Here is a 14,051-nt window from a genome sequence, read left to right as displayed (position 1 = left end):
CACAGAACCAAATACTAGTAGCAACAAAATAGCAACAACAACAAAATAACAAATAACAATAAGCTTTATTTTCTTTGAAAAACAATTTGTCCTTTATGAAGTTGATGACTTTTGAAAGAGCTATTGAAAACTAATAAATGGTATTTTTTAATGGAACTACTCCCTTACTCCCCGAAAAAAAAGTCCTTATATCAACTCAATCTGTCTGTCTGGTACACATTTTGTACACGTTATTTCTCTCTCTCTCTCTTTCCGTTCTGGGATCAAGTTGAAACTTTACACAATTATTCATAGTTTCTAAAAAAAAAAAAAACATGAATCAATGCAAAAAATAACCAATTAGTTTTAAAATACTCATTTTTTATATTGAAAAGGGAAATACATTTAACAGTATTGATATGTTATTGTAAATGTGGAGTTATTCCCCTTAGATCCCCCCCCCCTTTTTCCCCTTTCCTATATTTAAAAGTATTTTTTTATATATATTTTGTTTGTTTTCTTTTCATTGATATCTTTGTTTTTTGTTGTTTTTTTTTATTAATCCACGTTTCGTATTAGGGATCTTAATATTTCGTGTTGAGCACTGACTTGTCCGTACATTAACAATGAAATTACATTTCTTAAAGTTGACCAATATTACTGCTGGAAAATCTGAGACGTCTGCATGAACGCTTTCAAACACACACACTCACACACATACACACACACTGAAACAGTTTGACAATTTCCCACTAAGATATGTTTCTATGCATTTCTCTTTAATTCCATTTAAAAGGACACTTTTTTTTTCACTTATCCAGTTTCTGTTGAATTTCGTGGGACATGACCAGTAGATTACAGCACGACCTCGTTAGAAATATATCACTGATATCTTCATTTCGGATACTTTTCATGTTGCACATTTAATCAATGCACCATGTTTGTTTTTTTTTCTAAATTCCTACTGTAAGCGTACTTTATCTTCATCAGTTCGTGGGTTCAAAAAGTTGTAAAGGAAAAGGTTGGGTGGGTGGAAGTCAGGACATTCTCGAAACTGGCAGCTACTAATGTAAATGTCGTGGGTTCGATCCCCGTACTGGACGATTCTTTTTTCCAATGAAGATCCGGTCTTATCTTTTAAATTACAGATGTTACTTCAAAAAAAGAATGGAGAAAACTGCCCCCTCCACATTTCACGTGTCAATCTGATCTAGTCATGCATGCTAATCAGTGACTTAAACACTGCTAAGTCGTTAGTTTTCCTGGCTGATTCAGGCAACCCATTCCATGCTGTAATGGCACTAGGGAAGGAGGAGCACTTGTACGACTTTGTCCTAGCATATCTTATCTTATATATTACAGACGTTACTTCAAAAAAAAAAAGAAGTTAATTTCGTCCTACGCATTTCATGTGTCAATCTAGTCATGGAATATGGAATAATAAATGTGGAGATCGATTTTTTTTCTTTTATATTACTTGTTTCACTTCTTATCAAATACAGCTTTTGAGTCGGTGCAGTTTTGAATACATTATTTTCAAATATAGGTCATTCATTGTAGATCTATAATTGCCTTTGGGGAACTCTAAACGCAAATATCATTAGGCTTCGTTCAAATCAAATAATTTTCTGAAAAAAAATTATTATTTAGTATTAACTACACCTTATGAAGGTTCTACTAATGTCACTTTTTTTTTTTTTATTTCGCAGTCTGAGTCTGCTATCCCGCCACCAAACCATCCATGTTTCCCTGGAGAAATCCAAGCTTTTACCAACAGACAAACTCAACTTCAGTCAGAAGCCACACTGGCGCTTGCTCAGGTAAATAGTTTGTGCTAAGATAAGGAGTCTGAAGTTCAATCATTGAGATGAAGTTTAGTAGAAGTGGAATAATGTTGCCGCTGCATCAGCTGTAGGTTACAAACGCGGTAACCACATATCGCACGCTAGCCAGATTTTGTAATGCTAAAATTTAAAAAAAAAAATTATATAAAAAATCTTTCTCTGGTACTCTATAGAATTAGAATGTCTCTAGGTAAAGCTTTGAAAATTCACTGATCTTCTATAGATGATTATTTCTTTCCCACTGCCGTTCAAGCATCAATTTAAATAGATCGGCTAAAACAGACTTAAAAACGTGCTGAGTTCAAATACGTTGTATACATTTGACAGTAAAGAATAAATAAACACGAGAAATGTCGACTATTTAAGAAACACGTGATAAAGGTAGTTCTATATTTTTAAAATGTCTGTAATAGAGTCTATGTAGATCTAAATCTGATTTTTATAAAATATATTTTTGACTAGGCTACGTCCTGGCATAAGGATCCAGCGCTTCAGATAAAGGTGTTCTTAATTGTCGAAAAATATTTTGTCAAAGTTAGGTCTAGTTCAGTGATGCCCAAAATACGGCCCTCGGGCCAGATCCGGCCCGCGGCGTGGTTTTATCGGGCCCGCCGAAACGTAAAAAAAATCCCCTTTCCATCCCAAACCAAAAAAAAGGTAGAAAAATGTTGCTCTATCTAAGTTAGAGCTCCTACTTTTCTCTGATGGACTGGTACCATGACATTGAACGTTTATGAAATGGTAGAGCCGAAGAAACTAAAAGTGGATTATGAATTTAGAGACTACTAGGAAAATTTGAACGGATGTTTACTTTTTTGTGCAACATGATAACCAGCCAACATTATGGCAACATATTTGTTTTGTAAATAGTGGCTGTTTTAAAAAAAAACAACAACATATAAACAGCATTATAAAACAAATATGACGCGATTGTTAAACTACGTCTAGCGATTGGAGGATCAATGGGAATATTAACAAAAAAGAGACAGGAAAATAAGTCGTTGGTAAAGCTAGCTACAATGTTGCTCACATTTTAAGTAGAGAAATGAAGCCAAGATGCGTAAAAAAAAAGGAGATAAACTTCCAATCCCATTAATTAATTCGTTTTTGAACATTTCCGGTCATTTGGCCCGCAACATGAATGCCGGAAAAAATGCCCCGCAGGTCGAATCTGGTTGGGCATCGCTGGTCTAGTTCATTAATTAAATAAGTCACTGCTCACTTTGCATCAATCATACATCGTGCCTGACCTTTGACAAAAGTATATATAGCCCAAAGAAAAAAAATAGATCGGGCGTGGGCGGTATACTATATATTATAGTCCTACTAGAGAATCTATTTGTTGTAAAAAGATTGTGAAAAGTAGTAATATAGATATCCATTAATTCATAGCCTTTAATAATCTATTGCACATGTTAGTTTATCTAAAAATGAAATGGATCAATCTTATATTATAGGCCTCTAATGTTTAAAATATAACTGATGCATCTGCATGGTTTGATAGAAAATGGTGAAACTAGATTGTCTAGATCAAATTGATGTTTTCAAGAAGAGTAATTCTTCTTTTCAAAGCTTAAATGATATCGACTCACTCTGTCTGTTTGGTACAATTTTTATACACGTTATTTCTCCTACACCCAATCTTGGATCAAGCTGGAATTCTGCACAATTATTAATTCTTGTACTTGACAAAACAAGAATCAATAAAAAATTAACCAATTCGTTTTGTTTTTTTTATGCTTCTTGTCTTTCTGTTCTCTAGGCTTCCACAATGGCCAGAATGCAACTGGAGGTAGAAAAACAAGGCAAGAAGAAGTCACCAATAGCTGATATGGTAAGCCACTTAGTGATGTTAGCAGCCGGCAAGGGGAGGGGAGAGGCAAGAAAAAGTTTCAAGGAATAAAAAAAATTACTGGACATTTTTTTTTTCCTATTTTAAAACCATGGATCTTTTTAAGAGAGAATAGTTAGACTTGGTAAAATACCATGAGATTAAAGTGGTCCTCAAAATACATTTCATAAAGTAAAAGAAGAAAAAGTCTTTAAATGTATGGCTCTATCGCTGGGTCATAGATACATTCAAGCTTAATTTACTTTCTTTTTGAATAAGCTATTACCATATCCAATATGAATTCAAATGTAGAGCTTTTTTGAAGATTGAAATATTCTGCCTATGAATTTACTGATGATTCAATATATATTTCAGGTGGGCATTCCAACTCTTGGTCAAGGGCGTAGGCTTCGTCTCACGAGAAGCAAACTAGTGGAGATGAATATTGCTCAACTACAAGTCCTCGTCAATGATCTTCACTCTCAAATAGAATGTAGGTGCTAGAAAAACTCTAAACTTTAAACATCTACAGTGCTGACAATAATAAATAAATCATGACAAAAGATGAAATAATGCCAAGAATATTAGAGGTTTTTTGGTTTGCTTGAAATTGTATTAACAATTGACAGTAAGGGAGAAAATAATGTTACATTTATGAATAATGAATAATTTTCTTTTTTACTGCACAAAGCTAAAAGATAACTTTAATCTCTAATCACAAAATAAAATGGAGCCGCTGTTACTTAGTGGCAAAGTGCTTGACTTCCAAAGCAAGGGGTCCTGGGTTCGAACCCTGGTGAAGACTGGGATTTTTACTTCCTAATCTTTAGCATGCCTCTGATTCCACCCAGCTCTAATGGGTACCTGACAAGAGTTGGGGAAAAGTAAAGGTGGTTGATCCTTGTGCTGGCCACATGACATCCTTGTTAACTGTGGGCCACAGAAACAGATGGCCACTACATTATCTGCCCCATAGATCACAAGGTCTGAAAGGGAAAGTTTACTAATCACAAAATGGTTTGCTGTTTTTGCCTGTAAAGTAATGACATATATATGTTACCTATAAAACAAAAAAAAAGTGTAGTAAAAACACGGATAGATAAGTAAACTTTGAAGAAGCTTTTTAGTTCATCTCCAAGAATTGTCTGTAATTTGAATAATATGTAATGTAAATTAGGAAAGACTTTGTTAGAAAAAGAGGCACAGAGGTTGAGTTGCAAAGCATTTGGCTTCCAAACCTGGGCTTCATGGTACAAATCCCTATAAAGCCTGGGATTTTTAATTATTTTTATTTTTAGGGTGCCTCTGAGTTCACCCAGCTCTAATGGGTACCTGACATTAGTTGGGTAAAAGTAAAGGTGCTTAGTCATTGTGCTGTCCACATGACAACCTCTTTAACCCTGGGCCACAGCAACAGATGACTTTTACATCATCTGCACTATAGACCATACAGTCTGTGAGGTATACTTTACTTCACTTGTTATGAAAAGTGATGTAATTTATTAAGTAATATGCAATGTAATTTGTTATATTATGAATAAATAAATATATAAAAAAGATTAAAATGATGGCCTGTATTGTGAAGTGAAAGAAAAATTACCACAGCCTATTCATCCAACATAAAAAATTAGTGGAAAACTATTTTTAAAAAGTGTGCTTCAAATAAATAATCCAAATCAAATATATTTTCAAAGCTTTAAACACAAATTGTTTTACTCTCTTCAGTACTTTAAAAAATTCCTTGTAGTGATAACAATATAATCTTTAAGTAAAAAATTGAAACAAATAAATATAACTATTAGTACAATTATTGTATTACTATTAAATAAAAATGTAGAAAACTGTTTTTTTTAAATGTTTTATTATCTTTTGTTTCCCCCAGTGTTAAATGAAGATTTGGTTCATTTATTGATAGAAAGAGATGATCTTCACATGGAACAAGACTCAATGTTAGTGGATATTGAAGATTTAACCAGGTAAGATGTTTGATCAGTATTCCTCTTCATCATCTGTCCCTTGACTTTTGTCATAGGGATGCTGTGACAGTTTGCACAACCAAATCCCTCCAGTTTTCTGTTGTTCTTAGTGAAATATCAAGAGAGAGGCTGGTCCATTCTTTTACATTATCTAGCCAGCTTTTCTTCGGATGATCCTTTCTTTGTGTTCCTTCCACAGTACCTTGACTTTAGACATTGAGTGGTGTCTTTAAATATCACCAAACCAACTCAGCTTTCTACTCTTCACAGTACTGAAGAGCTCCTTCTTTCTTCCAACCAGATTGTTGACTTGTAATATTATGTACAGTAAAATAGGTTTTGTTGTTTTGGGGATTTTAATAAATTTATTATTGCGCATGGTTCTCACATTATCATGTAGTCCCTCTTCTCTCATTTGTCCTTGTCCAAATCTACCTCTAGTGATATTTTAGAAATATTGTCACATAATTTTTTTTTATCAGACTATTTACTAAAATATAGTTGCTAAATTCTTATTTTTTCAACCAACTCAAAAATCTGTTTAGAAATAAGGTTATTCATACAAATGGAGTAAAAGTTCTGTTTAAGCCACTAGCTAAGTTAAGAATCAGGTGCGAAAGAGACGGCTCCTTTTGCAAACTAACATAAAGAAATAAAAGACAGCTTTTGCTCATTTGTATATCACTATCAGCCCTCCTTCAGTTGTAGAACAACTATGGTTCATCTCGAACACTTTTTCATGTGACTGTGAGGCCCTATTTTGGAGAGACATTCCCCATCCACATATATCACAGGTTAAGGTGGCTTTCGCTTTGGTAATAGAGGAGCCAGACATTTTTTGTATGGCACTCTTTTCTTACAAAGCTGAGGTCCATGTTTCTTCACTGTCCATAGCTTTTTTGTTCACTGTCTCTCTTCACCTAGTAAGGCCTTAGGCTATTTCTTCCCAATGGTTAGTATCAATGTTCATTGTTTTGAGGTCCCATTTTATTACATACATTTGTATAGTAGGTTAATTTATCTAAGATTTCAACTTAAATCTAGATCTAATAATTAGAAGCAATGTTGAGATGGTGACCTTATATTAGCCTATATCAAGATTTCCCTGGAAATCATAATAAATGTGCAAAAAAGTTACTGCGCCTTTTTTTTATGTTTGTATGCAAATATCTTGGAAGTATGTTAATGTGTTGTAGACTAATTTTCTTAAAGCTAAAAATAACAAGTTTTCTCATGGGTGAATAGTTACCTTACAAAATTCAGAAAAAAATTATGGTCATAGTGTTTTTACAATATAGATTTGAATCTAGATGCAAAATAAATTCAATAACAATGAATTATTTCCTTGGCCAGTCAATATACAGTAGGCCTATGTTATTTACATATACTTCAAATAATCAACTAAAATTTCAATAACTCTTTTATGAAAAAAAAAAGTAAAGTTATTCTTTCTTGCTATTCACAGTCATTGTCATGACCCTAAAGCTACAAATAACAACAAAAGTACTCAAAATAATAATCGACCAGCCAATAGAAGAGATCGACACAAATGATGCCAACTTAGCATGCCCACAATAGATGTAATATAAATGAATGTTTTAGCAGCTGGCCTGAGGAGCAGTCTTTTCTTTGTTGTATTTATTTTGACTAAATATAGAGCCTTTGTTGGTTTGAAAAGTCTGTTCATTGATTGACCAATTCAGTCCTTGAGTCAAGTTGATCAAATAAAGCTTGCACTTTAAGAGAAATTAATCAGACAAAGTCAAAAAAAGTTGAATGCTCTTCAAAAATTTGTCTACATAGAAAAAATATCAAAATTCTAAAGTGAATAATTGGAATGAGTTGATCAATTTGGAAAAATGGATCAAAGTGAAGCTGGTAAAAATGGATTTGGCCAAAAATAAGAAAAAGGATTGATCGAAATTGAGAAAAGGTGACAGTCATGAATGTCTGTCAGTTAACGTGAACATTTCATGACATAAAATTGAAGAAAGTTAGTCAATGCTGGAAAAAGTTGGATGCTGTGAATGTTTTGTCGAAGTTGTCAAAATTAATACTCACTCCATTTGTATCACAATTCTATTTGATTCATTTGTTTCATATTATTTATAATCATTTTTTTTATTCTAATTAAATCTGTTTAAAAATGTATGTTTGATCTAGTTCATAATTAGAAGTTGTGATATTATTTAACAAAGCTGATGAGAATGAATTTTTATGGACACCCATACCTACACAATGTGTACAATCTATGTGTTATGCAGCTCTGTACTTAATATTTGCTTTCAACTTTTTTTTTGTTGATATATAAAATGTTGTTTTTTTTATTCAAAACCCTTAGAACTTGAACATGTGTGATTACTTTATGATAAACTTGCTGTTGGGCTTCAGTGGCCATAAGTGACATGATTACGTGTAATTTGATAGTTCCTGTTCTTAGCTTAAGCCATTTCTTAAATGTTATTTTAATATTTTCATCATTTAGATTATCATTTTGTTTGTAATGCAATAAGATGCTTTTTTTTAAAACAAAAGCAATAACAATGTTGTAATCAAGTGAGGGTTTATCATGTCTCATAATATGATACAAGCTTTATGTAATATATAAAGTTGTAATTTATCATCATTATTTTTTAAAAAATATTTTTGAAAATAGTTTTTTTTTTGTTTTTCAATTTCTTTTATGTATTTGGTATAGGGTAGTATTTTAACAATGTCCCTTTAAAAAAACAACATTTTTTTTAATCTGGCATGGTGTTCTTTATCATCCTAGCTCATGTCTCCTGACGTTAATTGAACTTGGAACATGAGGAAATACAAACTACTCATGATTTTTTCTAGAATTCTTGTCTCCTATTTATAGATACAGTTCATGGCATAGACTAAATATATTGGCTTGTGTTTCAAGCTCAATCACAGGGAAATCAAAACTCTACATTGAAGGGAGTGTGCAATGTATTATTTGATTATTGTTTTTCTTTAAACCTGTTTGGCATACTCTTACGATTGAATGGCTGGAAAATGTGACAATTTTCTTCAATGTGCAATTTTCCATTTTTTTTTAAGTAGCTTTTCTGTTTGTCATCTTATGTTTATAACTATGTCATTACACTAGTGACAACATTGGAAATCCATTTCATTTTAATATTTTATCTAATTTTTTAAAAGAATAAGCTTGTATTTTAAATGTAGACTATAATAACTTAGCAACTGTAAAATTGTGTTTTTGAAAAGAGTAGATTGAGTGAGGCCTAAAAAAAAAACCTTACATGTTATCTAGGTCATGTTTTTATTGCGTGTGCTTCATGAAGATATGATAATGACAGAAATTTTTAGTGTTTGAAAAACACAAAAACCTACAGACACAAGTCAAGCAGGTATTATCTTCTTTCTTCACAACAGACTAAAGAAATAATACCTTTTTCTCTTTCTATCAAATCCAAAGATCAGGGAAATTCTTTGGCAGTTGCATGGGTAAGAGAAGTCCTTTTGTGATCTAGTCATTCCTAAATATAAAATAGCCTGCAGTTGCTTTTTATATAGCAAAATGTTTGTGTGCGTCATGTTCTGAAAGGCTCATTGATGTGTATATAGCCAACAATAAACTAGTGTATGTACCATTAGCATATTGTTGTATTGTGTATATTGAATAACTTGAAGCTCTTGTAAAAATATATATATATAACCTGTGTAAACGTTTTCAAACAAAGAATTTAGCTTTTTAAAAAAAAACAAGGCTGATTTTCTGGTATTTTATAAGCAACAAATTTATAAAAATCTACTGAAGTTGTATCTTTTTCTCTTTGGTATAAAAAAAAATCATAGGTGGAGCTTTGAGTCTTTTTAAAAATAATTAATTAGCAAAGACTTTGTAAACAATCAGAAAATTATTTAGTGTGTGCAGTAAACAGACATTTCCTTTACAATTCTTTTCTACTTTAATAATTGTACCTCAGTTCCTGTTTAATAAATTTGCATAATCTATATCTCAAGAAGTTGTTTTCATTTTGTTAAGCCAATTATATTTGAATGAATTTGCATTAAAGTGCTCACAACTATGAAAAAACAACCATGCCTATTGTATTGTGGTTTTTTTTAATGCCGCATAGTTTAATAACTTCAAAATAGATGAAGTATAAATTATCTCGAACTTTGAGTAAAAATAAACTATAGGTATATATTTCCTTCCTAAATTTAATTAGTAACAAAAGGAAATGATTGAGTAACCATTTTTATTTTATCTAATTTATATGTTTGTGCTGTTCCTTCAGAAAGGAGATAAATATATCCAAGTGATAGTCCAAAACTCCTGCTAGATGACAGGGGATGACAGATGGCAGGGTTTGAACTAAACTCAGGACCATCATGGTGATAGTTGTAGGCGCATACCACACAACCAGGGAGCCATACTATAGTGTGGGGATCTCAAAATTTCTGAGATTTTAAAAAGAAATCTTTATATGTTAAACTAAACATAAAAATGTTTTAAGTTTCGGATGTTCCTTCAGAGTTGAAGATAATCTAGTCCTGGTGTAAACCTTCTGCTGGATGATAGGATGACATCAAGACAAACAAATGACCAGGCAGCCATCCTAGTAAGTCAGCATATTGTGACTGACACTGATTGACACTTCTAGGCTGCTACACTCCATGATCTTTCCTCATATATCAACACCCATGACTAGGAAACACAAGCATGATCCCTCCTCATATGTCAAAGTGTTTTTCTAGCAACAAGGTGAAGATGAAAGCCACCAGCAAGGAGAAAATATCAGCCAAAAATCTTAGAGCAAAAGACCCAAGCCTTAAGTGTCATGTTGCAAAACAAAAGCGAAAGTCACAGTTAGCCAGCTTCAAGTTTATAGGAAATTAAACTGTGCTCATCTTTGAGTTCATAAGAAATTAAACTGTGCTCATCTTTGACCACGAAGGAGGCCCTTTCAACCTGTATGCAATATGCATGCATCTCAAACAAAGAAGGAGGAGACCTTTCACCTACATGCACACATGTCTCATTGTAAGCATCTTGAACATCAACTTTGACAATAACAACATAAAAATTATATGGAGAAGAAAAGGCAAAGCCTAAAAATACATTTCAAGAAGTTTATTTTCAATCAACTCATCTCTCAATTCGATACAAATTCTATTCCTTCTAATTCAGCAGATGCATGGAGGTTAATTACAGTTTGATATAACAATGAAATGGATAAATCAAGCAAAGAAAAGAAAAAGTGTAATTTAACTTTTTAAAAAAATCAATTCAATTTACAATAATAAACCTAGATTCAACAAACATACTTTGACACATTTGATGCATTCTTAGCTTCATATATACATGTTAATTTAAATTACAATACAATGATTACTATCAGAATCAGATTTAGGGCTATCTACAGCTGTGTCTAAGACTGCAAACTGTATCCATTATGTTGACATCTTTTGAGATCTAAGAAAGATGTTTGTTCTTAAGGAAAATTACATCAGTCACCTGAGTTAATCTTATTACAAAATCATAACACCATTTTCCAAAGTGTGCCAAACGTTTATGGAAAAAAAGTTTATTTCATCGAGCAAGACTTTGATCACAACAAAAACTAGAGGATGGCTATAATTTGTTTTTCAAATTGTAAATTTTATTTTCCTTTTGGATTTTTACTTCTTAAATATTTCTATACAAATACTTCTAATTCCTAAGGTAGGAAGACATTTTTTTCTTTAAGTGTGTGCCTTTTATTTTCCTTTTGGCTATTTACATGTTAAGAAAACTATATTTCTATACAACTTACATCTCATTTGTAAAATAGGAAAAACATGAGTAAATGCATTTGCATTGATGAAATGGGCCAGTTGTACATATGATATATGTTAGTATCAGAATCAAATTTATTATTTCATTGGTCATAATTAGGTCATGTATACAATCTGAAGAACTACATATTACCTGAAACACTAGGGTGTTAGCAGCCATAGAAACTGATGTTTAGTAAAAGACTTGAAATATTTTTTAAAATTCATCTTTATTTTACATTATGTCTTTAACATCAAGATGAAAAGAAAAAAAAAACATTAAAAATGTTCATAATATCAGTCAAATAAATATTTCAATAACTATTTTTTTTTGTGAAAGACAAAAAGGATTTAAAATGTAAAAGGCATGTGCACATAACAGTAAAAGATTAAAAATGTCAAGGACATAACACTAAGTTTAAAGAGATACACGAGACAAAATAATTTTTATAGAAAAATAAAAGATGCAAGTTAAAAGATAGGCTCTCAATTTTTTTTTATATCTTTTGGGAAAGGAAGTACAAAAAAAAAAGTTCACCTGATGAAATTGTTTAATAATCCAAACATAAAATATTGCTTGGGATTCTTCCCAACTGTGATTTTCTAACTCAGCGATTTACCTAGACATGCTAACATGTAACCAAAATCTTTTTGGGTCAAACAGTTAATCGTGTTAAAACTGAAAAAAGGGGGGTGGGGGGTGGGAGGAATTTATGGCAGAGATAAATTATTTTATTTTAAGAATAACTCCCTTTAACAATTAACAAACAAAATTAAAACTATAAATAATTACATTTGAAAGGTGATGTCCTAACAAAACTTTAAATTCATTATTAAAACTGAATATTTATATTAAGGAAAGATATTTCAATGCATGGCATTCAATCACTACAGGTTAAATTAATCATTTTTGGCACACTAATTTTTTTTCAATGTTATCAAACACTTCACATTCAATAATCATGAACAGTGTAAAACATCACTAACATAGCTGTGGTGACACAGTAATTATACAACATGGGTGGCCAACCGTGACACATGGTCAAGAAAAGTGTACCTGTCCCGTTGGTGGACTGGAGAGATGGTCACTTGGGTGTGTTATCCACAATTAGTACTAACACAGCTACTGGTTTCCTTCGGTATGAAAGTTAGCTTAATGTACATTGTATGATTATTAAATTCTTTTCAATTAAAAGACTTAAAAGGAACCTGCATCACCACAATAGCATTACATTACAGCCATACTTAAACACAAAATTGATTGCATATGAATTTGCTTTACAATTCTTTGAAAAGAATTTATAAATCAAGCAATTGTCATTGTAAAATATGGCGAAAGTGACACAATGTAATGGACACGATGGTAGCAGGAAGAAGAGAAAGTCTCTGATTTCATCATTAGCATCCATTCTGTCTCATAATATTATTTTATACATATAATAATATTTAATTTTACACAACAGAACCACATGTTTTCTACGGAGTAATACAGAAAAAAATGATTTCCATGATAAGTAGACTCAGTATTAATGCTTAAACAGCAACAGCATTCAAGATAAGTGAGCTCAGTAACAAGGGTTACACAGCAACATTCAAGATAAGTGCACTCAGTAACAAAGGTTACACAGCAACATAAACAATCTTACAGGAAATTGACTTTGAAGCAATGATATGTCCTGAGACACAAGCTAGTAACTAGGCAAGGAAGTCAATATAGGGTTTGATACAACTACCCTGTGTGTCTCATATATTTAAAAAAAATTAAAACTAGGTTGATCAGAGAGACTTTTTTATAAGTTAATTATATAAATATAAAAACAGACAATCTATAATCTATTGCATTCAGTTGCAACAGTAGACCAGAAATCAGAACAAATATGTAATAAAGCAATAAAAATGGATAATAGACAAAAAAAAATACTAGCTAAAACACTTTATACAAATTTAGTTGCACAACAGATAAAATCATTAAATTGAAAGTGTTAATCACTCTGAATAGACATTGTCCATAAAAACACTTTGCAAAACAGCCATTCTTTATAGTAGCCACTATAAATATTGTACAAAGTTAAATTTGTGCTATAGCCAAAAGTTGAAATACTCCCAAAACTTGTTCTGTCCAAGGATAATGTTTTTATTGAAAGAATCATGTCCAGGAAATCACTGAATATCATTCTTCAGCAAAATATTAAAATTATCATAAATTTACAGTTTAGGAAAACACTTAAAAAAAAAAAGAATTTTGCAATAGACAAAATAAAATGACAAGCTCCCGACTTATACATTTTAGAGTAACAAAAGATTGTTTGTATAAATTACACTAGAGTTAAGGAATGAAGCATATAGATGCAATACAATATATATTTCTCGAGTGTATTGCAGCAAAAAGCAAGGTCTGGAATGTGATCTGCATGTTTTGTTTTTGTAGCCTCCCTTGCTTTTGACACCAGCTCTATGATTAAAACCTTTTAACTTTAGTTTGAGCTGAAAAGAAAAAAAATAATTTGCTTATTTCATGAATGTTTTAGATATATTCTTGCAGGAAAATTAGATTAGAACTTCAAGACTAATTTTATACATACATAAAGGATGTGATAAGGCGAACAAAAGAAAATGGAATATTGACTCATA

The 14,051-nt window shown here is 31.6% G+C and overlaps 2 protein-coding genes across 7 annotated transcripts in view; one reads left to right on the top strand and one right to left on the bottom strand.

Moving 5' to 3' along the window:
* Positions 1-9,704, top strand: part of LOC106064912 (schwannomin-interacting protein 1 homolog) — a 183,375-nt gene extending 173,671 nt beyond the window's left edge. For all 5 annotated transcript variants that reach the window (XM_056012477.1, XM_056012473.1, XM_056012474.1 and 2 more), the window contains 5 exons: positions 1,689-1,799; positions 3,586-3,657; positions 4,030-4,147; positions 5,537-5,630; positions 7,096-9,704. In XM_056012477.1, the coding sequence (XP_055868452.1) occupies positions 1,689-1,799; positions 3,586-3,657; positions 4,030-4,147; positions 5,537-5,630; positions 7,096-7,183 (483 nt within the window). In that variant the 3' untranslated portion in view covers positions 7,184-9,704. The remainder of the gene's footprint in view (positions 1-1,688; positions 1,800-3,585; positions 3,658-4,029; positions 4,148-5,536; positions 5,631-7,095) is intronic.
* A 1,018-nt stretch (positions 9,705-10,722) lies between these two features.
* LOC106069756 (major facilitator superfamily domain-containing protein 1-like) overlaps positions 10,723-14,051 on the bottom strand; it is a 31,033-nt gene continuing 27,704 nt past the window's right edge. For both annotated transcript variants that reach the window (XM_056012479.1, XM_056012478.1), the window contains one exon: positions 10,723-13,904. In XM_056012479.1, the coding sequence (XP_055868454.1) occupies positions 13,895-13,904 (10 nt within the window). In that variant the 3' untranslated portion in view covers positions 10,723-13,894. The remainder of the gene's footprint in view (positions 13,905-14,051) is intronic.

Source organism: Biomphalaria glabrata, chromosome 15 (genome assembly GCF_947242115.1).
Source record: "Biomphalaria glabrata chromosome 15, xgBioGlab47.1, whole genome shotgun sequence".
Classification (NCBI taxonomy): Eukaryota; Metazoa; Mollusca; class Gastropoda; family Planorbidae; genus Biomphalaria; species Biomphalaria glabrata.
The sequence above is the reverse complement of the archived record's forward strand: the minus strand, read 5'-3'. Positions and strand labels throughout refer to the sequence as shown.